At 41.6% G+C, this 24,788-nt stretch overlaps 1 protein-coding gene across 8 annotated transcripts in view; it reads left to right on the plus strand.

Annotated features, from left to right (window-relative positions):
* Positions 1-14,889, plus strand: part of LOC119972479 (protein EFR3 homolog A-like) — a 209,342-nt gene extending 194,453 nt beyond the window's left edge. For 6 of the 8 annotated variants that reach the window (XM_038809233.1, XM_038809237.1, XM_038809239.1 and 3 more), the window contains 3 exons: positions 1,481-1,584; positions 3,155-3,204; positions 11,987-14,889. In XM_038809233.1, the coding sequence (XP_038665161.1) occupies positions 1,481-1,584; positions 3,155-3,204; positions 11,987-12,095 (263 nt within the window). In that variant the 3' untranslated portion in view covers positions 12,096-14,889. The remainder of the gene's footprint in view (positions 1-1,480; positions 1,585-3,154; positions 3,205-11,986) is intronic. The other 2 variants (XM_038809236.1, XM_038809238.1) reach the window with 1 other exon arrangement.
* The last annotated feature ends 9,899 nt before the right edge of the window (positions 14,890-24,788 follow it).

Here is a 24,788-nt window from a genome sequence, read left to right on the forward strand (position 1 = left end):
GTTTTTGTGTTTATTAGCCCGCACCAAGTATAACATGGATACAGGTGGCAATGTGGTGTTGTCGAAGAAGTGATTGCTGAACACAAACTTAGAGTCAAAGAAGTCGAGACTTGTTTTTTGGTATTATTGAGAGTTACCATCAGAACTAAACAATTCTGCCTCCCAAGATTAAAGCAAATTTCTCTTCTGATTTCAACTTCCAACCAGTATAATAGCTTATATTTTTATGCAAAGGCATAAAGGGATGGGGAATAAATGCTGGTGTGTCAGTAGTGCCCACATCTAATGAACAAATATGAAATAAAATGCTTTAGCATAATAAAAAATCCCAGGCACTTCACAGGAGCATTGCAAAGCAAACTTTGGGGCAAACCTTATAGGGTAATATTAAGCCAGATAGCCAAAAGCTTAGTCAAAGAGTTGGGTCTTAACGAGTATCATAGCAGACAAAAACAGAGGTAGGCAGGACTGAGGAGAGTATATCAGAGTTTAGAGCCTAAGCAGCTGTAAGCATAGCCACCAATGATGGAGAAAGTAAAATTGACCATGTTCAAGAAACCAGAAATGGGTGAACGCAGAAATCTGTGGATGGAAGGCAGGAGGAGATGACAGAGATGGGAGGGAGCATGATAACATTAATTCCATGTTGCTTCTAACTTGTACAGTATTGCCTGACATTAGTAAGGTTGCAACCGAATGTTGGAACTGTCAATATATTTAGTGTGTGAATAGTAGACTGATGTTTTTCATAGAGTGTGATAAATGTATATTACAGTAGTTCTGTGTGCATTACTTAAATTTCAAAATTTTGGTTTAGTGAGGTGGAAATCTACTTAACAGTGCTGGAAAAGTAACCAGAAAATTAATATTAGCGTTTATTAGCATGGCTGCCAACAAAGTTCTCGTGCTTGGAATTATAGTGTAATGTTGATGCCATAGCTCCACAATCATAACCAATCTTGCCCAATGCCAGTGTTTGCCACTTCACAAACCATCATCTCTCCCATGCCAATTCAAACCACAGGACAACTAATATACTTTAAAATTAGGCACGCATTCATTTTACTGGTTAGTTTCACCAGCACAGCAACATCTCCTGAAATTCAGACCAGCACTTGCAGTCACATATTCCATGGGCACATGTACAATCTCTTGGATATCAGACAGATCTGGAGTGCACAAGGATTGTATTTTAGGTTAACATTTGACACATCTACTTTCCAGCCTCTCGCTACTGCTAAATGAATTAGATTTTAATGCAGTTCAATATCTGGGACATTTTTGTCACAATTCATAGATGAAGCTGACAAAAGCATTACCCACTACCAGCCTGCTTTTTCTGTAATGAAATTGGAGTGAGAAAGTGGCAACTTTCTAACACTATGTTTATGGTATGAATTTGATAATTTATGGATTCCGTAAGATTCTTGGACATTTTAGTGAGCAGGGCTTCCGCTCTTTTTGATGTCTCTCAAAACAGATGGTCAAAATCTTGAGGAACAAGAAAGAGAAAAGCGGCGTCAAGTAATTGAAAAGTTTCAGAAAGCACCATTTGAGGAGATTGCAGCTCAATGTGAATCCAAGGTGAGGCTGAACATCTTGCAGTGTAATTGCTGTGCTTAATGGTCGCAGAAGTAAATCTGTAACTATTCTATCAGGTCACATTGATGATTAACAGTGGGGTGTTAACATCTTGACTCATTTTTGCTCTGTTCATAGCAGAAAACAAATGCTATGTTTTCTCCAACTGAAAGCAGTTCTGCATTTTTCCTTTTTATCAGGGGTGGTGGTGGGGCATGAAGATGAATAGTTTATTTTTCCACGATGATAGTTCTTAAACTGGTAATAAGTGCAGGATAGTGATTGTATTCCGTAATGAGGAACGCTGGACATACAATATCAGACCTGAAATATTCCACTTAGCTTTTAACTACTATCTGAGCCCAAATGATGTCAGGGGCCATCAAGATTTGTGAATGATAACATTGTAGTCAGCACTGTTGCTTCAGAGTGCCAGGGTCCCAGGTCCGATTCCCGGCTTGCGTCACTGTCTGTGCGGAGTCTGCACGTTCTCCCATGTCTGCATGGGTTTTCTCCAGGTGCTCTGGTTTCCTCCCACAAGAACCGAAAGACGTGTTTGTTAGGTGATTTGGACATCCTGAATTCTCCCTTGGTGTACCCGAACTGGCGCCGTAGTATGGCGACTAGGGGATTTTCACAGTAACTTCATTGCAGTGTTAATGTAAGCCTACTTGTTACAATAATAAAGATTATTATTATAATCTCTAGAATTTTGAGAGCCACAATACATGGGCACCCTTACAGCCACAAAGATCACAGATATCAGACTGGGCCTGTCAGGTTAGAGTTAGGCTGCTGATTGTGGCAGGTCAATGTGTCCAACAAGGGCCCTGCCCGATTTTTTTTAGAATGATCCAGATTAATTTTCTCCCCTTAACCACCCCACTTTATCTGTAAACCGCACTTTATTTGTAAAGGAGCCACGAGCGGCTCATGAGGTTTGGCCACGCCTAGTATGTTTGTTTAAATGGTTATCTGGAGTGATATAACTCCTAAATAAGCATTACAGTTTTAATATTTCATATTCCAGGTAGTCAGCTTTCTTAAAATAAAATGTTCTTGTAAAACTCGAGGGTTATGACTCACCTAAAAAGCTGGACTGGTTGAAAAGATTTTGTTTTATACCAGACTAAAGCAGGCGATAGGGAGGTATAGTGATAATGTCATGAGGCTAGTAATCCAGAGACCCAGGCTCTGGGGATATGGTTTCAAATCTCACCGGGGCAGTTGGTGGAATTTAAATTTAACTCATAAAATCTGGATTTGAAAGCTAGTCTCAGTAATGGTGCCATTAAGCTATTGTAGATGGTTGGGTTTTCTGGGTCACTATTATCCTTTCTGGAAGGAAGTCTGTCCTTACCTGGTCTGGCTTATATATAACTCCAGACCCGCAGTAATGTGGTTGACTCTTAACTGCCCTCTGAAATAGCCACTCAATTCAAGGACTATTCGGGATGGGCAACAAATGCTGACCTTGCCAGTGATACCCACATCCCGTGAAATGTTTTTTTTTAAATAGTTAGTTGTGTTGAGACTTTTGGAGAAACATCAACTGATTTCCCTCTTCTTCCAGTCAAACCTGCTCCATGACAAACTTGCGGAGATATTTGAACTAACAATAAGGTAAGTTACTTCCTTTTGAGTAAGAATCCTATAAATTAATTATTAACATCTTATAACCCACAGGGTATCCTGAAAAAAGCAATAAAACAAATTCCCAGTTATTGAAAAACAACAAATATATTTTATTTAAATGTCGAACAGTCTGTTGTTAGTTTTTGTTCCCCAGCTCTATCAAAAATGAGGAGGTTTGAATGGGAAGGCCTGTCTGATTACTGATTTGTTGCATCTGTTTATTTTGTGCTTCACCAGATTTTAATTGAACATCAAATAAGTTCTGATGAAAGGTCATGACCTGAAACATTAGTCCTGTTTCTCACTCCTCCTACTGGCAGACCTGCTGAGTATTTCCAACATTTTCTCTCTATATCCTGAATTAATTTTCCAGCATTAAACATGGACTGTGTCTACTTTGCACCCCAACAAGAAATAACTTTGGCTTTGCAATATTTTCACCAAGTTTTAAATATAATTCACATTTTGTTTCACTAAACCTAAATGGAAAAGACGCAGTCATGGTAACTCGCTTATGTAATTTACACTCCATCCATCCACCCTGTGAAGAGAACCAATTATTTAATGAGTATCATGAGCTTTTGAGTGTGACCTAGCATTGTGTTAAATTCCACATCCACTTGCTTACCATCTAGGACTGCAAATGCAATGTATTCAAAACAAATATTGATGTGGACCTTAAAGTGTGGTTAAACTCATGATCAGAGCATTCAGGTGCCAATTAAGGATTCATTTTGCAACTAAATTAATTCTAGTTATAATGTGCAACTTATTGTACACCACTCTAATTTATTATTTGTAAAATTGTATTGTAAGCACTTGCGCAGTAAAAAGAAATAAGTTCAATGGCAAACCGATCTTTCACTGAATGCTAGAACAAAGTGCCGATACTGGAAATCTGAAATCAAAACAAAATGCTGGAAATACTAACCAGCTCTGGCAGCACCTGTTGAGAAAGAAACAGTTAACATTCCATACTGATGGCCTTTTAATGGAACATCGGGTCTCTGCATCTCTACTACAACTGCATCTAAATCTTAAGATGCATTTCGTCTCTCTACTCTTACTTCCAAAATATATTATGTTTTTTTTTGTGAACAAATACAAAATATTTCAAAATGGTGATAGTGCAATAATATTCCAATTTTCCACATATATTATTTTACACACTGAGGTGCTTCAATACAATTATGATATATACAATATTTAATGTATACATTCAAGGTGAGTCACGCATCCCAAGTGTTTCTATACAATTTCCAGCCCCTTGGTGTTAAAGGCCATAGACTGCGACCATCTCCTGTTGCACCTCTGCAGTGGCTGCCCCAAGCTTTAATGCGTTCCTCAGCACATAGTCCTGGACCTTGGAATGTGTTCATCTGCAGCACTCGTGAACAACTCTTAGCACTCGAAGACCAAGTTTTGGGCAAGTCGATGATTCTCCATCTGCAGTTGTTGATGATTCTCCATCTAAAGTTGATGCCTGTCTTGGTGAGTGCGTAGAGCACAGAGCCCTGTGCCACAGAACTGCTCAGGCTGAACCTCAGCAAAAAACACCATTTCTTTTCGGACCTCTGCAAAGACACATTGCGGAAGGAGGTGAACAATGATCTCTTCCCCACCACTGCTTCCTCAAGTGTAATGTACAGGAATGAGAATCTGGAGGAAAGATCTGACCGTGAGTGCCTACATCACCACCAGCCAAGTTACATCCTGGTTCTTGTTTGAAAGTTCTGGTGATGAGGCGTTTTGCCAAATGGCTTTGACAGTCTGCTCAGGGAACCATCCGACAGAATTCACCATCTCCTTACCCGCAGAGCCTCAAGGATGTTACATGCAGAACACTGCCTGATGGACTTCCGATCAGAGGTATTTTGTGCACAAACTGTTCTATGTGGGATGGGTGATGCAACACGGTTCAACTACTTGGAGTGTTCTGCAGCAACTTGGCCAGAAGCATCCATGTAGTGGCATCTGATGTTTGCGTATTGAGAGTCTACACACAGCTTGATGCAGTGCACACAAAGGTAGCCATGAGGATGAGGGCAATGTTGGGTATGTTTTTGCCTCCCCTACTTAGAGATTTTTCAACATGTCCTTGCGAAGACAGTCCATTTTCAACCTCTGGATAATTCAGAAGATGACTTGGTTGATTGGCATTGTGCAGGAGTGAGGGCTAGGCCTGGACCACGAACAGTAACACAGAGAGTGCCTCACATCTGATTACCAGCTTCATGCTGGCAGTGGAGTGGGGCCATCACTCACACGTTGTACCTCTTTCCTGAAATGAACCGAGTGTCTCATAGTTCATGTTGAAAGTGATGTCTGTCTGCCTTCCTGATAGCACTGTGGGAGTACCTACACCACATAACTGCAGCAGTTCAAGAAGGCGGCTCACCACCACTGCTTCGAGCATAATTCGGTTTGGGCAATAAATATTCGCCTAGCCAGTGACTCCCAAAACTTGTGAAAAAAATAAAAAAGTAATTCTCCCCTCCTAATTTCCAAGATGCTCAAACAGGTAACATCGAATTTTGCTATTGCTCACACAATTCCTTTAGCCATATAATTTATTTGTAATTAATAAGATTATTACAATATTTTGTGCAATTTGCATACAGTCAAGCTGTTCCAGTACAGCTAAAGCACTGGCATCTACCCAGCAATGTGTAAAATTGCCCAGACATGTCCAATGTACAAGGAACAGGATAAATCCAACTCAGCCAATGACTACCCCATCAGGCTACTCTCTATCATCAGTTAAGCGATAGAAGGAGTAATCAGCAGTGCTATCAAGCAGCACTTACTTAGCAATAACCTGCTCAGTGATGCTCAGTTTAGCTTCTTTCAGGATCACTCAACTCCTAACCTCATTACAGCCTTGGAGCAAACATGAACAAAAGAGCTGAACTTCAGAAGTGAGGTATGAGTCACTGCCCTTGTTATCAAGGCAACATTTGACCGAGTATGCCATCAAGGAGCTCTAGCAAAACTGGATTCAATGGGAATCAAGGAAAACTGTCTGCCTGTTGGATTCATACCTAGCTCAAAGGGAGATGGTTGTTGGAAGTCAACCATTTCTGCCCCAGGACATCACTCTTCAGGAGTTCCTCAGGGTGCAAAGGAGGTTTACCAGGATGCTGCCTAGACTGGAGGGTCTGAGCTATGACAACAGATTGGATTAACTGGGGCTCTTTTCCTTGGACTAGGGAAGGTTGAGAGGGGACCTGATAGAGGTATATAAGATGGAGAGGCATAGCTAGAGAGGCACTTTTTCCATTAGTAGTGGGGTCCATAACCAGGGAGCATAGATTTAAAGTAAGAGATTGAAGGCTAAAAGGGGAGTTGAGAAACCTTTTCACACACAGGATGTTGGGAGCCTGGGACTCACTGTCTGAAAGGTACTTGTAACATTTAAGAGGTATTTGGATAATTGCTTGCACTGCCATAACCTCCAGGGCTATGGACCAAGCTCTAGAAAATTGGATTAGTGTAATCCGATCTTTGTAGACCAGCGTGGACACGATGGGCCTAATGGCCACCTCTTGTTCTGCAAACGTCTTTGGTAGTGTCCTAAGCCCAACAATCTTCAACTGCTTCATCAATGACCTTTCTTGCACTCTACAGTCAGAAATAGGGATATTCATTGATGATTGCATAATGTTCAGCACCATTCATGACTCCTGAGATACTGAACAGTCCATGTTCAAATGCAGCAGGAACTGCACAATATCCAGGCATGTGCTGACAAGTAACAGACAAAGACCATCAATAAGAGAGAATCTAACCATCACCTCCTTGAAGTTCAGTGGCATTACCATCACTGAATTCAGTATTTATATCCTACGGGATTTAGCTCCTACGGGAGTTATCATTGATCACAATATGTACTATACCAGTCATATATAAATACTTTGGCTACAAGAGCAGGTCAGAGGCTAGGAATCCTATGACTAGTAACTGACCACCTGACTACCCAAAGCCCCTTTGTCTACAAGGCACAAATTCTGGAGTGCGATGGATTACTCCACTTGCCTGGATTGAGTGCAGCTCCAAAAACACTAAGTTGGACACCACCCAGGGCAAAGCAGCCCGCTTGATTGGCGCTCCATCTACAAACTTTCACTCCCTCTACTACCAACACTCAGTGGCAGTATCTACAAGATGCACAGTAGAAACTCACCACCGCTCCTTGGACAGCACCTTCCAAACCCACAACCACTACCATCTTGAAGGATAAAGACAGTAGATGCATGGGAACAGCACCACCTGGAAGTTCCCCTCTAAGCCACATACCATCCTGACTTGGAAATATATCGCCATTCCTTCACTGTTGTCAAAATCCTGGAACTCTCCATAACACCACATGGACTGCAGCAGTTCAAAGCAGCCTACCACCACCTTCTCGAAGGCCATGAGGATGGGAAATAAATGCCGGTCAAGCCAGTGATGCCCCATCCCATGAATGAATAAAAAAAAGTATTAGTTTGGATCTGTATACTTTTAGAAATGTTTATACTGCTGGTAAAAAGTTCTGGTACCTATAATCTGGACATTTCACCGAGAGTGTGAATTAGAATTCTGTGTACTCAGTACACGATGAAGGTAGAATTTGACAGCTAGTGTGGGGTGAATTGGCGCCTGCGATTGATGTCTCAGCAGAAGCAAAATGCTGTTTGGGGCCAGCTGAATACCAAAGGGCTTGGAAGAATTCTTATTATGCCAGTTAATTTTGGATAAGATTTCCATTGTGACCCCTGGTTATATTTGCTATAATAAATAAATTTGACCAAGAATTATGGTATCTTCAGAATTGCCAGATTAATGGTTTATCAAAAAAGGTTGAATGTGAGTTCAATATGGAGGGATACAGATTGCTCACGAAGGTATAGCTAATCATAGGTGAGCTTTATATATTCAGGCTAATTTGAAAGTTAGTGATTAAAATTGCATCTCCAGGAAAGATGTGCAGGTTAGGTGGATTGGCCATGCTAAATTGCCCCTTAATGCCCAGGGATGTGTAGATTGGGTTCTGGGTTATGGGGATAAGGCGGGATGGATGGGGAGTGTAAATGGGTAGTGCTCATTCAAAGGGTCGGTGCAGACTCAATGGGCCAAATGGCCTCCTTCTGCAGTGTAGGGATTCTATGATTTATGAAAAGCAACAAGCAAAACAATTTAACAGAGCACGAGCAAATGAAGGTCTGGTTTAGCAATTAGGGTCTGTCACAGACCTGCAGGGAATGTAAAACAAGATTAGCATCCTCCCTCCTCTCCATTCAAGGCCCCAAACACCCCTTTCAGGTTAAGCAGCATTTCACATGCAATTGCTTCAATATGGATTATTGGATGCGCTGCTCCCAAGGTGGCCGTCTCTTTGGGGAGAAGAAACGCAGGCTGGGTAATGCTTTGTGGAGTACTTTCGCTCAGTCCGCAAGCATGACCCCCAACCTTCCTATTCCATGCCATTTTAACTTAGCATCTTGCTCTCATACCCACATGCCCATCTGGCCTGTTGCAATGCTCCAGTGAAGCCCAACGTAAACTGGAGGAGCAGCATCTCATCTTCCGATTTAAGCATGTTACAGCCCTCGGGACTCAACATTGACTGACTTTTCTCCTCCATCTTAAACCTTGTTTTAAATATCCCATACATTTATTGTCTCAGTGCAGACACCACCACCAGCAGGCCATCTGTCTCTTCTTCTGAAGGTTTCTACATCTATTGCAATCTCTCCCAGCTACAGTTTAATGTCCAACATATTCTCCCTCTCTTTACTTCTAATGAATAGTCAAACGGACTCGAAACATTAACTCTGCTTTCTTTCCCTACAGGTGCTGCCTGACCTATTGAGTTTTTTTCCAGCTTTCTCTGTTCTTGTTTCAGATTCCAGCACCCTCAGAATATTGCTTGTATTAAATAGGATGTAATACTGAGATTGGTTGAGGGATATGTAAAAAAAAAAAATTCCAAATCTATAATAAAATTCAAAATGAACAAGCACGATGAACGATTATAAAAATGGGTAAAGAGAGCCTTAAAATGGAAGTGAGGAGGAAAATTATTCTGATTAATGCCTAAAAGGAGGGGATGTTATGGAAAATAGTAAAAAAAAATGTAACATTATTTGGACTGGAAGGGTATCGCAGTTAACCACATCAACGCTGTTGAACACAATCACTCAGCATTGTATAAAGATCATTAGCATAACCTAATCAGTGGTAATCACAGGGCACAATTTGCAGCACTCTGTCTTGCCTGTGTCAAACAGTTTTAGCTTCAAGTCCAACATCAAGAACATACAAACTCGGCTGAAGCTGCAGGAAAGTAATGTAGAAATGCCATCCTTTGAATGAGTTTAACAATACTTGAAAAGGCTGATTGGGGACCATAAGATCTCCTAAAATTGGTACGTGAATCAATCCACTAATGAATCTGACCATTCGATTCATTTTTATTGTGTGTTGTTGTTGTTGATGCAGAATTGTCATTGCATTTGCCCACCCAAGTCATTACGTTTAATTTATATTTGGAAAGCAATTGAGATGTTTCAATTGCATAATTATATTAGTAAATAATTAGTAATATAACTAATGAAAATAATAGTTTGAAATAGATTAGAGAGTATCTATCATGCAGTAGTTTAATAGGAATTAGCCAGAATAGACCATGAAGAAGGTTTGTATTCAAGAGCCCCATTAGTTGCTTCCCAGTCTGATAAAGTAAATAATTTCTCATCAGTGACCAGACCATGAGCACAAAACTTTAAAAAGCAAGTAGAACATTAAGCTGCAAAACCAAAACAGTAGATTACAAGGCAGCAGAGGTTATGTTAAGCTTTCATAATGTAATTCTCAGATCATACTGCAAACTGTTTACTCATGCTTCAGTAAAGATATTGATGTTTTGAGAAGGTACAGGTCCCATATGTAAATGGCATTAGTGAGGAAGGATTAAAGAAGCTTAATCTACAGGAATGAGGTTAAAGGAATAACTCAATGTATTACTTGCAAGTAGGTTACGGTAAAAGATTTTTCAAAAATTATGAAGAAATCTATCAGATAATGTAAAATTAGACCTATGAGGCATTCCAAATGCAGTTGACTGTTAGACTGAATGAGTTGGTGTACTAGCCGGATAAGCTTCATTGAGTTAGATGATGTTTTGTCACCCATTTCTGATGTTCTATCCCTCTATATGGTGAATATTTGCAAGGAAGTTATGTTTAATGTTAGATAATTTAGTATAACATTTTGATAGTGATCTATTTCTCCTTTCAGTTTTGGATTAAATAAATCTATTCTTCCTTTTCAGTTCTGTAGCGTAAAATTGCAACATAAAACATGGACAATTTATGTTAATTTCCCTGGGTTTGAGTGTTGAATGCAACTGGTAGGGTCTAACAACAAGACATTACGAAGATATTTTTGCGATTTTATGACAGATTACTACGATTTAAAACAATCTATTCTTAAACAAAAAGACAATAAGGAGTGCGTTTTTTTTTGTTTAACTTGCAGGGAATGAAACATTGTGCATCCCTCAGTGCTATTATTGTTGAGGTTTAGCCATGCTTCCTTTCATTAGGCCAGCGCTGTGTTACATAAAAAGTACAAATTTCCTGTTTTAAGTTAAGTGGTCAGGATTGTATACCATTTCTCGCTGTTCATTAAGTCCATTAAACTTTGGATAAAAACACCTTGTCAAGAAACCATGCTTTTTTTAAATTATAGCATTCATGGTCAGATTGTCCTCCTAGTGTCTTTGTTGTTCTTCTTTGGCCTTGGTCCTTTGAGCCTCTGTGCAAGTCAGAATATAGGGCAGCAGTCAAGGCAGATAAATGAGCCAGATCAAATTCAGTAAAGTGCAAGGTACTGCAGATTTGGAAAAATACTGAAATCCTACAAGTTGCAAGCCTTAGGGTGAAGTTGAACAAGAGCTGTAAGCAACATAGATTCAGCACTCAACAGATCCAATCAGAATTTATTAATGAAAGGCAAATTTTGCACTGCTGTCAGCAAGAGGTTCTCCTTGGTGATGAACACCCTGCAAAACAGTCCATTGCAGGTATGCTTGGGCAAAAATGTGTGCAATTATTTTCAGAAAAGGTTGCGTGCAGTGTTGGGGGAATAAACCCTTCCAGGTAGTTAAGATAGACTGAATGAATAAAGTTCCTCAAATATTTATAGAATCAGAAAATAAGAACAGGAATAGGCTCCTGTTTCACCATTCGTTGTGATCATGGTTAATCCTCAATCTCAACATCATACACCCGCGCTTTCCTCATACTCCTTGACCTTTTTAGTGTTGAGAAATCTATCTTTTTTCTTAAATATATTCAGTGATTTGGTCTCCACTGCACTGTGTGGTACAGAATTCCACAGGATCATTGCCCTCTGAGTGAAGAAAGTTCTCATCTCAGTGACCTCTTGGTCTTGACCCTCCCTGCCAGAGTAAGCATCATTATTGTGATCTGGCAAAACATCCAGAGCAGAAACATGAGTTTATTGGTAGAGATATGCAATAATATAAAATATTTAAACTACTATCTTGAATGTAAAATAGTCCAGAGAGCACAGCACATAATCTTTAAATGAGACTAGCTGTTCTGGAAAATAATTAATCTTTCATTTTATGACATTAAATGAAAGTTTTACTATGTTTATGAATTGTTTGACAAATGTTAAATTAAAAATTGTTTTCCAAATGTTAAAAATAATTGTTTTACAAGGTTTGAAATTCAGTAATCTGACTTGGATTTTTCTCTAGCAGGCCGCCTCCAAGCCCATCGGGATCCATGAGTGTTGCAGCTGGCCACGTTCAGTACCATTCCATCCCAGTTTATGAAATGAAATTTCCAGACCTCTGTGTTTATTAGCCAATGTTACTGTTTGGAATATCTCAAGGAAACAGATAATGAAGCGTGTTGTTCAAAGAGCAAAACTCCCTGGGAGGCATAAGTTTTCCATTGAGTATATGATGTCTCAGAATAGAGACAAGTGGAACAATTTCTCTGAATAAGGTGAAATTATTAGGGCTAGTTGAACTGAAGTTCACTGTGATATGTTATAGTCCTTTAGTAATTATAATGTGTAAGGGTCTGAGTATCATGTAGTAGAGTAAAGCAGAAGTTTACTACTTGTTTGAGGAGGCAAAGGCCATAATGTTTATACTCGGCAAGAGGTCCAAATAGATGGTGGAGTGATCATTAATATTCACAACAGTGAAATTAGTTATGTACAAAACTATGCATGGCTTTTGTGTTTTTCTTTTAGAAATAGAAATATATGCAGAAAAAAATGGACCTCATGAACACAACTGAACTAGCTTAAGGTTTTCCCTGTATCACATTCCTGTTAATTAGAACTATTTTTAGTGACATTTGTAATTTTCCTTCTCCAGCATTCCAAACTTGTCTTGTTTAAAAACTTGGTGGATAATTTGTGAATGTAGTCATTTGTCTGAGCCAATAGTATTGAGCGACAGATGGAGCAAATCGGGTTTAAGTTGATCAGAGCTCTCCCCATGCATATGAAAACTGGATGGATTAATCACCTTTTTTACTACCTAAAAGATTGATCGAGATCACTGGTTTTCCGAATCTACACAACAGTTCGTCTTTACTGTATAAATATACGTACAATGATCCAGCAGCAAAAAGTACATAAATCAGGTGGCCTGAAGCATCAATAGACCGATTTCCAATATCCATAGAGACACCTCGTCACAATTCAGCTGACATGTTTGAGACTTCGAAAGCTTACTAATATTTCATTCCAGTAATTTTGACTAATATTTCACTCCAGTAATTTGGAGGAGGTATTGCTGTCTTGTTACAATTTTAATTTTGAACTCACTGTAAAACGAGCTTTTTCATGCCCATCTGGACAAATGATACTTGTTGGCAATTTTCTCCCTCCACTCCTTTAACATTTATGCAGTTTCTCAATTCCACAAATCTTTCCTGACCAAGAGGACTGGCTGGAGTACTGTTTCTAGTCGAGTTAACTCCACACAGCTGCTGAAAGTGTAGTAGAGAGCTGCTGTGAGAGATTGCTGATGTCCTAGGGCTATGAATGAGACCTCTTCACCGAAACACTACTCTGTACACACCATTGGTCACTGCTCTGCTTCACTGTGGTTAGTTTTGGCTTTGAGGAATTGATGTTAAAATTAAACATCAATAAAGCATGGAAAACAATGACTAGGTTTCTAATAATTGTTTAGTATTGAAGCAAATAGTGTTTTTTTTTAAATCAAGCTTGCACATTTTGGATGCTACTTATACAGGGTGAAATATCTGAAATGATGCACAAGTCGAGATTCCATTTGATTCTGCCCTACTCTAGGTCCTGTTCTCAAAAAGATACAGCTGAATATGTTATTGTTACCTCAGTTACATATGAAAATGTTCAACATTGTAATATTGTTCGGTAGTTGAGACATTTTGTGTACGCTTTAGTAATTGACTTAATGAAGGATAGTATAGGCAGCAAATCCAGCCCTGTTTAAAATGCACATGCATGTTCTGTTTTTAAGAATGTTCACTTGGCTAACTTGCTTTTATTGAAACTTTCTAAATTCACTGTTTAAAATTGGTAAAAACAAAATAGGTGGCACATATGGAAAATCTTTACACTGGACCAATCTGAATATGGTTGTAATTAATTGTCATTAAGAAGTGAAAGTTAAATTGTGAATGGAATTATGTATGTAATAACACTGTCCTTTTATTAATTTAATGACAAGACATTTAAATGTAGTTGAATAGAAATGACAGCAATACCATACAAATCAGCTGCTTTTTTTTTGGGTTCTATGGAAATGTTATTATCACTCGTACCAAATTTTGAAGGGATTGTTGTTTGAAAGTAGTGGTAAATTATATTTGTTTTAAAATGTTTCTGTTATGATTTTATTTTCCTGCAATTACGATCAGATTGGACAATTGGAATCCTTTCATTTGATTTTGTTCAACTTTCAGTAGTTTTACATGTAATTCAAAACTTCATATGCATTTGAAAATATTGGGTAGGTCACTATCCGATTTTAACTTAAATTTAATTCAGATGTTAACAGTGTTGTGTTATGAGCAGATTGCATTGGACAAATCTTTTCACTCACCAATGTTTTTTTTAAACCAAATAAATAGCAAATTCCAAATGTTATGCTGGAAGATGCAGTCTCCTATGGACGCGATTGTTAATGTGAACAGCAGTTTGTTTGGATTGGTGAAAATCAATTCATTTCATAAATTGAATGTTTTGACTTTATTGAGCACTTTTTAAATGACTATTTGTTGTCCTTAAGAGCAGGCTATTTTTTGTGTGCCCATAAGTTATGGTGATTTTTGTGCTGCATCAACAAAATATTTGTGAAGTTCTGCCATAAATCCTGTTTGTGATGCCACAACACTTCAAAGCTAGTTGTCTTCTAAGCACAGCTTACACTATGACCAGATGTGCATAAACATTATTGGCAGTTATGTAAATCCTATGTATGTGGAGTATGATGTTTTCAGCATAATGTTTCACATGTTGGGTACATTTTTTTGTCTGCAAAACGTTGGCGTCTATGTACAGTTTTTGTCACCCTCAAGAAAAACTAAAAGTTTAATGTGAAGTGTTTGGTGCACAAATGCAAAGGGCAAAATAAACATCTTCATTGTTAAATTCTTTGGTTTTATTTTTCTCAAATCACTGAAGACACATACATGTTCAGCAATAAAGCACCATTAACATTCAGAATATTTTTGTTACTCTCAAACTGTGAAATATCAGTTGCCAAATCTTTCTTTATATATTCCAGAGTTACTGCAACTTTTGAGAATGTATGGTACAATTTTTCTTACCCCACACAGTCAACTCGCTTTCTTCCACCAAGACATTTATGTGACTCAGACTGACTTCTGCATGTCTTTTGCCCAAAAATCAAGAGTAAATTGAAGCATAGAATGATGGAAAAGTATCAGCACAGAGGATGCCATTCGGCCCATCTTGTCCATGCCAACCCAAGGGCACCCAGGTGCCCTTTTTAATCCCACCTTGTTGCACCCAGTCCATAGTCCTGTAGTTTACAGCACTTGAGGTGCAGATCCAGGTATTTTTAAAAAGAGTTTAGTGTCTCTGCCTCCACCACCAACTCAGGCATCGAATTCCAGATACCCACTACCCTCTGCGTAAAAATAGTTCTTCCTCGTGTGCCCTTCTGCCACTTATCTGGAATATATGTCTCCTGGTTCTAGAATTCTCCGCCAAGGGAAACAATTTTATCCTGTTCACTCTATCTCTTCTCATAATTTGGTAAACCTCAATCAGGGCAGCATGTTAGCACAGTGGATAGCAGTGTGGCTTCACAGCGCCAGGGTCCCAGGTTCGATTCCCCGCTGGGTCACTGTCTCTGCGGAGCCTGCACGTTCTCCCCGTGTCTGTGTGGGTTTCCTCCTGGTGCTCCGCTTTCCTCCCACAGTCCAAAGACGTGCAGGTTAGGTGGTTTGGCCATGTTAAATTGCCCTTGGTATCCAAAACGTTTAGGAGGGGTTATAGGGTGGACATGAGGGCTTAAGTGGGTCGATGCAGACACGATGGGCAAAATGGCCTCATGCACTGTGCTATGCAAGTCACTCCTCCGCCTTCTTTGTTCCAAGGAAAATAACCACAACCTATCTAATCTCTGCTCGTAGCTACACTTTTCTAGCCCTGGCAGCTTTCTTGTAAACCCCCTCTGCACAGGAAGAATTACGTCCTTCCTATAATGTGATGACCAGGATTGCACACATTACTGCAGTTGTGGCCTCACTGGTGTTTTATCCATTCGAACGTTGTATCCTTTTATATTCTATACGTATTCTATACATCTTGTTGATGAAGGAGAACATTCCATATGCCTTCTTTACAACCTTGTCTACTTGAACTGCTGCCTTTAGGGATCTATGTAACTGTACGCCAAGATCTCTCACTTCATCTACATCTCTTAGTATATTCCCATTTATTGTCTACTCTCTATAACTGTTTGACCTCCCTAAATGCATGACCTCTCACTTCTCGGTGTTAAAATCTATCTGCCACTTTAACGCCCAGTTCACCAACCCATCTATATCATTTTGAGGTTTTTAGCTATCCTCTACACTGTCCACTGCTGTCGTCTGCAAATTTCCCAATCGTGCCCCACGTTCGCGTCCAAATCATTAATATATAACAAATAATAAGGGTCCCAAGACCAAGCCCTATGGAACACCATTTGAAATAACTTTCCATTCATAAGGGCATACAACGACTGTTGCAATTGCTTCCTGTTATTAAGCCAACTTTTTATCCAGTTTGCCATATTACCCTGTATTCATTGGGCTTTACCTTTTGACCAATCTACAATGTGGAACCTTGTCAAATGCCTTGCGAAAACCCACGTACACCACATCCACTGCACTACTTTCATCAACCCTTCTTGTCACACTTGCTCGTTTTCGATCCCAATAGCGTTGCCAATACTGTTGCTAATATTGATGGTAATGTTGGTGAACCACAAGCCTTCCCTTGTATCGATCAAATGACCACACAACCAGTTAGTTAGTTCAAAAGATGGTTTAATTACATACACAAGAGTTACCTCGACATGCAAACACAACATCTACTACGAGTTAAACTACACCTATCAGCTACAATAACCTATACTTAACTTCAGGGCGACTGGCGCTATGCAAATGGATAAGGCCTTTATCTGGATTTCACTTGGCTGGCTCGAAGAAAGTGGCTCTGTCTCTGCTGGGCTCATCCGCCAAGTAGTGATCGTTGGTCTTGAACTTGGCTGGCTGTTCCTGCTACAGTTGGGCTGGCACAGGCCGGACCCAAACGAGACAGAACACATGGCTGTGTCCTCTTTTATCCCTCTGGGATTTTGTGCTCTTTGGGGTGGTCCTTAACCTTGGACCCAATAGTTTGACAGGGCTCTGATCACTATCTTCGATTTTGACCAATAAAGGGGTGGGTGCCTTGGTAGCTGGGCGGGTCCTTAGCGGTCATTGACCTTGGCAGTTGGGCTCTCTAAGTAAAGGGCGTGCCGCTGATCAGTCTGTGGCTGTATCGGTTTCTTGATTGGAGTTCTATTGTCCTGGAAAAATGGGCCATTAAAATGCAAACGAGCGGGGGGTTTTGATTAGGTCTAGTTACCTGTGCTCCAAATACACATAGACTCTGTATCTGTCGTGAGTACTGGGTTGGCCATAATTCCCATGGTCCTTTTGCAAGTGGCCATCTTAGGTAGCTACATCACTTCCTCAAAGAATTTAATAAAATTTCCTTTAACAAATCTATCCCTGACTTCATGCCTTTCTATGTGACAGTTAATCCTATCTCTCAGGATTGATTCTAGTAATTTGTCCACCATCGATATAAGACTAACTGGTCTACAATTGTTTGAAATTTCCTTCAATCCCTTTAAAACAATGGAACTGCACTTGCATATCCGCTGGCCTTAAAGATCGAGAACCAGAAAATGCAGAAGTGTCTCAAACTTTCCTGCAGAAGGGACTTAAAATAAAGTTTTGTTACGTCTGAAGTTATTTGCCAATGTTACACTTTTATGTAGGTTTAATACAGAAACAGTCAATTCAGTCCCCCTAGTCCATTCCGATGATTATGCTCTACGTGAACCTCCTCCTATCTTTTCTCATCCAAGTCTTACTGTGAAAACCATTGTCACTTCAACCACTCTGTGGTCGTGAATTCCACATTCTCACCACTCTTTGCATAAAGATGTTTATGGTAAATTCACTTTTGGATTTCTTGCTGACCATTTTGTTTTTATATTATAAATATACTTATCTCTTTGATCATCTCATGTCTGCCTGCTCTACCTCCTTGGTAAACACTGAAGCGGCACAGTAAGACAGTGGTTAGCGCTGTTGCTTCATAGCATCAGGGTCCCAGGTTTGATTCCCAGCTTGGGTCACTGTGCGGAGTCGGCATATTCTCCCTGTGTCTGCTTGGATTTGCTCCGGTTTCTCTCCCCCCCCCCCCCCCCCCCAAAAAACAAGTCCCGAAAGGCGTGCTTGTTGGGTGAATTGGACATTCGGAATTCTCCTTCAGTGTACCCGAACGGGCGCCCGAATGTGGCAGCTTTCACAGTAACTTCATTGCAGTGTTAATGTAAGCCTACTTGTGACATTAATAAAGATGATGATTAAGCAAAGTTATTATTTAATATTTCTGCCATCATTACCTATGGTATTCTGTTTCTCCCTTGATGGTCTTATTCCTGTCTCAGCCTGATGGGCCTCTAAAATATTTTAATATTTTGTTTTATTTTGCTTGCTAATTTAACTACATAGTTCCTATTTATCTTTCAAATTGTTTACAACATCTCCCCTAATCTCTTTATATTCTCTTAATCATGTACTCTTTCGTCTATGTATTTAATGTTTCATCCATCGAGTCCCACAAGTATGTAGTTTTTAGCAGAATATATTTTCTATGCATTCTGTTGAGCACCATTTTAAATATGCTTGCCAATATAGTTTCCCATTTTATGTTCCCAAGTTTTATTCTCAATCCTCAAAATCAGCATTCCTTCAATTCATTAAATTGGTTTTCGCCATACTTTCATACTCCTGTATCATGATCAAAGCGCATAATCTGGGCATCACTCTTTAAGAAGGATGGAAGTTATTACCGAGGGTGCAAAAAAAGGGTCAGGAGAATTTTTCTTTATTCTTTTGCAAGATGTGGCATTGTTGGCTAGGCAAGCATTTGTTGCCCATCCCTAATTGTCCTCAAAGGTGATGGTGATCTGCATTTTTGAACTGCTGCAAGCCAAGTGGTGAATAGTTCCAGGTTTGAAGAACTTCAAAGTTGGGACTGTTTTCTTTGGAGAAGGTTGAGAGGAGATTCGATAGTTATTCAAAATCATGAGGGGACTGGACAAAGTAGATGAAGACAAACTCTTTCCACTGCAGAAAAATGCAAGATTATTGGCAACATGAAAAATGTTTTTGCACAGATAGTGGTTAGGATCTGGAATGTGCTGTCTGAAAGAATGGTGAAGGCAAGTTCTACCATGGCTTTCAAAAAGAAATTGAATCTCTGGGCAGGGAGGTGGCAATCGGTGAATTGCTCTTGTAGATATCCAGCACAGACCCAATGGCTGCCTATACCATAACCAATGATTATATTACCTAAATCTTCCCTTGTTAGGCTTTTTTACTATTGATATAGGAACCCCTTTCCCTACCTCTTCTGTCTAATTAATATCAACATAGTTGAAATCCCTAATCATTAATACCCCTTAATTTCTCTGCATGTTTCTGCCCTTTAGCTATTTGCTGGTCTTTAGACAATGCCTGTTAGCTTTTTTATTCATTCATGGGATGCAACCAGCATTTATTGGCCAGCCCTAATTTCCCTTGAGAAGGTGGTGGTGAGCTCCTCCTTGAACTGTAGTTCATGTGGTGTAAATACGCCTACGGTGCTATTAGGGAGGGAGTTCCAGCGACCGTGAAGGAGCTGTGATATATTTCCAGATCAGGATGGTGAGTGACTTGGAGGGCAAAACCCAGTTGGAAGTGTTCACGTGTGTCTGCTGCCTTTGTCCTTCTATGATGTGGAGATGCCGGCGTTGGACTGGGGTGAGCACAGTAAGAAGTCTTACAACACCAGGTTAAAGTCCAACAGGTTTGTTTCAAACACGAGCTTTCGGAGCACGGCTCCTTCTTCAGGTGAATGGAAAGGCTTGTTCCAGAAATGTTTATATAGACACAGTCAGAGATGCCCCGGAATGCGAGCACCTGCAGGCAATCAAATCATCAAAGATGCAGAGAGAGAGGTAACTCCAGGTTAAAGAGGTGTGAATTGTCCCAAGCCAGTTCAGTCGGTAGGCCTCTGCAAGTCCAGGCTTGTTGGTGGGGGCCGAATGTAATGCGACATGAACCCCAGATCCCGGTTGAGTCCGCATTCATGCGTGCGGAACTTAGCTATAAGTTTTTGCTCAGCAATTTTGCGTTGTCGCGTCTCCTGAAGGCCTCCTTGTAGAATGCTGACCCGGAGATCAGAGGCTGAATGTCCTTGACTGCTGAAGTGTTCCCCAACTGGAAGGGAACAGTCCTGCCTGTTGATAGTCGCACGATGCCCGTTTATTCGTTGTCGCAGTGTCTGCATGGTCTCGCCAATGTACCACGCTTCGGGACATCCTTTCCTGCAGCGTATGAGGTAGACTACATTGGTCGAGTCGCACGAGTATGCGCCGCGTACCTGGTGGGTGGTGTTTCCACGTGTAATGGTGGTGTCCATGTCGATGATCTGGCATGTCTTGCAGAGATTACCCTGGCAGGGTTTTGTGGTGTTGTGGTTGCTGTTCTGAAGGCTGGGTAATTTGCTGCAAACAATGGTTTGTTTGAGGTTGCGCGGTTGTTTGAAGGCCAGTAGTGGGGGTGTGGGGATGACCTTGGCAAGATGTCCATCCTCGCTGATGATGTGTTGGAGGCTGCGAAGAAGATGTCGTAGTTTCTCCGCCCCAGGAAAGTACTGGACGACGAAGGGTACTCTGTCAGTGGTGTCCCGTGTTTGTCTTCTGAGGAGGTCGGTGCGGTTTTTTGCTGTGGCGCGGTGGAACTGTCGATCAATGAGTCGAGCGCCATATCCCGTTCGTACGAGGGCATCTTTCAGCATCTGTAGGTGTCTGTTGCGCTCCTCCTTGTCTGAGCAGATCCTGTGTATACGGAGGGCTTGTCCATAGGGGATGGCTTCTTTAATGTGTTTCGGGTGAAAGCTGGAGAAGTGGAGCATCGTGAGATTATCTGTGGGCTTGCGGTAAAGCGAGGTGCTGAGGTGACCGTCCTTGATGGAGACGAGTGTGTCCAAGAATGGAACTGAATTTGGAGAATAGTCCATGGTGAGTTTGATGGTGGGATGGAACTTATTGATGTCATCGTGTAGTCGTTTCAGTGATGTCTCGCCGTGGGTCCAAAGGAAAAAAATGTCATCGATGTATCTGGTGTATAGCATCGGTTGAAAGTCCTGTGTGGTGAGGAAGTCCTGTTCAAACTTGTGCATGAAGATGTTGGCATATTGAGGTGCAAATTTGGTCCCCATGGCTGTTCCGTGCGTCTGGATGAAGAATTTGTTGTCGAAGGTGAAGACGTTGTGGTCTAGAATGAAACGGATGAGTTGCAGAATTGCGTCTGGAGATTGGCAGTTGTCGGTGTTGAGGACTGAGGCTGTTGCAGCAATGCCGTCGTCATGGGGGATGCTGGTGTAGAGTGCCGAGACATCCATTGTGACGAGGAATGTTCCTGGTTCAACTGGTCCATGGGTGCTGAGTTTCTGTAGGAAGTCCGTCGTGTCGCGACAGAAGCTGGTTGTACCTTGTACGATGGGTTTCAAGATGCCCTCGATGTGGCCAGAGAGGTTCTCACACAGGGTCCCATTGCCTGAAACGATAGGACGGCCTGGTGTGTTGGCCTTGTGTATTTTCGGGAGGCAGTAGAGATCTCCAATGCGGGGATTACGTGGGATGAGAGCACGTAGGGTGTTCTGAAGGTCTGGATCTAAGGTCTTGATCAGTCTGCTGAGTTGGCGGATGTGTTCCTTGGTTGGATCTGCGGGTAACTGCCTGTAGTGTTCCTGGTTGTCGAGTTGTCGGTATACTTCTTTGCAGTAGTCTGTTCTGTTCAGTATGACGGTGGCCCCTCCTTTGTCTGCTGGTTTGATGACGATGTTGCGGTTGGTCTTGAGAGTGCGGATGGCGTTGCGTTGTGCTTGGGTGACGTTTGAGGCTGCCTTGTGATTGCGAGTGATGAATCTGGCATTGACACGACTTCTGACGGCTTGAGCATACATGTCGAGTCTAGGGCAGCGGCCTTCCGGAGGGGTCCAATTTGACTCTTTCCTTTCCGGTTGCTGCACTGCAGATCTCGCGGTCTGCTGTTCCGGTTCATTGGTCGTGTCCCTGGGTTCGCTGTCGGCCTCTTGGGGTCTGTGGAAGAATTCCCGGAGCCTCATTCGCCTGATGAATTCCTCCGTATCTGCCGCGAGACTGATGGGGTCCATTTTGGTGGTGGTGCAGAAATTGAGCCCTCTGCTGAGGACTTCGATTTCGTCTGGTTGAAGGGTGTAGTCTGACAAGTTGACAATGGATTTCCCTGTATTGTTTTCGACTGTTGTACCGGGAGAAGCTTGATTGCTGCTGGTGGTGATGCCAAGTTTCTCAAGCTTCCTGTTCTTGGTGTGCATGTAGGTGGCATAGTATTGCTGTCTCATCTGTTTGGCGGTGTTCCGCAGCTGGTCTGCTGTGTCCTGAGCGCAAGTTGAGAATATGGCCTCTCTCTTGGTTTCCAGGTTGCGTCGACTGCTGTAGAGTTGGTGTACGAGGTGTTTGAGGAGTGTGACAGAGGTGCGGTGGCAGAGTCTTTCAGCGTAGTCTGTGTTGTAAGTCGACTTGAGTGGGTTTTTGATCTGTAGTCCTTTCGGGATCTTGTCTGCTTTTTTGCATCTTTGTAGAAACTGAATGTCAGTGTCTATATGCGCGATCTTCCTGGAGATCCTCTCCACTTTGAGCCGGCAGTTTGCGGTGTCAATGGTAGCCATGATGTGGAGATGCCAGCGTTGGACTGGGGTGAGCACAGTAAGAAGTCTTACAACACCAGGTTACAGTCCAACAGGTTTGTTTCAAACACGAGCTTTCGGAGCACGGCTCCTTCTTCAGGTGAATGGAAAGGCTTGTTCCAGAAATGTTTATATAGACACAGTCAGAGATGCCCCGGAATGCGAGCACCTGCAGGCAATCAAATCATCAAAGATGCAGAGAGAGAGGTAACTCCAGGTTAAAGAGGTGTGAATTGTCCCAAGCCAGTTCAGTCGGTAGGCCTCTGCAAGTCCAGGCTTGTTGGTGGGGGCCGAATGTAATGCGACATGAACCCCAGATCCCGGTTGAGTCCGCATTCATGCGTGCGGAACTTAGCTATAAGTTTTTGCTCAGCAATTTTGCGTTGTCGCGTCTCCTGAAGGCCTCCTTGTAGAATGCTGACCCGGAGATCAGAGGCTGAATGTCCTTGACTGCTGAAGTGTTCCCCAACTGGAAGGGAACAGTCCTGCCTGTTGATAGTCGCACGATGCCCGTTTATTCGTTGTCGCAGTGTCTGCATGGTCTCGCCAATGTACCACGCTTCGGGACATCCTTTCCTGCAGCGTATGAGGTAGACTACATTGCCTTTCCATTCACCTGAAGAAGGAGCCGTGCTCCGAAAGCTCGTGTTTGAAACAAACCTGTTGGACTTTAACCTGGTGTTGTAAGACTTCTTACTTTGTCCTTCTAGGTAGAGGTGATAGGTTTGCACGATGCTGTCTGAGGAACGTTGGTGAGTTCCTGCAGTGCATCTTGTAGATGATATACACACTTGCTAGTGTGCGTCTAGGGCGGAGGGAGTGAATGGGGTGCCAGTCAAGCAGGCTGCTTTGTCCTGGATGCTGTCAAGCTTGAGTGTTGTTGGAGCTGCACACATCCAGGCAAGTGAAGAGTATTCCATTACACCCTGACTTGTGCCTTACAGATGGTGGACAGGCTTTGCAGAGTCAGGAGATGAGTTAATTGCCACAGGATTCCCAGCTTCTGAGCTGCTCTTGTAGTCGAGTATTTATATGGCTTGTTCGGTTAAGCTTCTGATCGATGTTAATTCCCAAGATGTAAATAGTGGCGTTACCAGCGATGGTCATGCCACTGAATGTCATGGGACAATCTTTAAATTCTCTCTTATTAGAGACGTTAATTTCCTGGCGTGGTGCAAATGTTACTTGGCACATGTCAGCCCAAACCTAGATATTGTCCAGGTCTTGCTGCATTTGGACATGGACTGCTTCAGTATCTGAAAAGTTGAATGGTGCTGAACATTGTGCAATCATCAGTGAACATCCCCACTTCTGGCCTTATGATGGAAGGAAGGTCGTTGATGAAGCAGCTGAAGATGGTTGGAACTACCCTGAGGAATGCCTGCAGTGATGTCCTGGGGCTGAGATGATTGACCTCCAATAACCACAACAATCTTCCTTTGTGCTAGTGGAGAATGTTTTCCCTGATTTCCATCTACTCCAACTGTGTTGGGGCTCCTTCATGCCATATTCAGTCAAATGCTACCTTGATCATCAAATCATAAAACTTACAGTGCAGAAGGAGGCCATTCAGCCCATCGAGTCTGCACCGGCCCTTGGAAAGAGAACCCTACTGAAGCTCACGCCTCCACCCTATTCCCGTAACCCCACTTAACCTTTTTGAACACTAAGGGCACTGAAAATATCACTATCATATGATCAAACAGAAGTATAATGCCTGGTCTGTAACTATCCAGTTTCCTGTGTGCCATAGCAGATATTGGGCTTTTTTGCCCTCTTTTGTAACAACGCAACATGAACAATAGAATGATTAAATTGCCATTTTATTGCTTTTTGTCAAAGATGTAGCAGGATTTTGTTCATTTGCGGAAACGTTTACTCATGCAAAATAGCATTTGACACCAAATTAGTAGCAGACAAACATGTTCCTGTTAAACAGTCTTCATCCTTTCTTCATCGTTTCAAAAGTATTGCATCGG

This window comes from Scyliorhinus canicula, chromosome 10, assembly GCF_902713615.1.
Source record: "Scyliorhinus canicula chromosome 10, sScyCan1.1, whole genome shotgun sequence".
In the NCBI taxonomy this organism is placed as follows: Eukaryota; Metazoa; Chordata; class Chondrichthyes; order Carcharhiniformes; family Scyliorhinidae; genus Scyliorhinus; species Scyliorhinus canicula.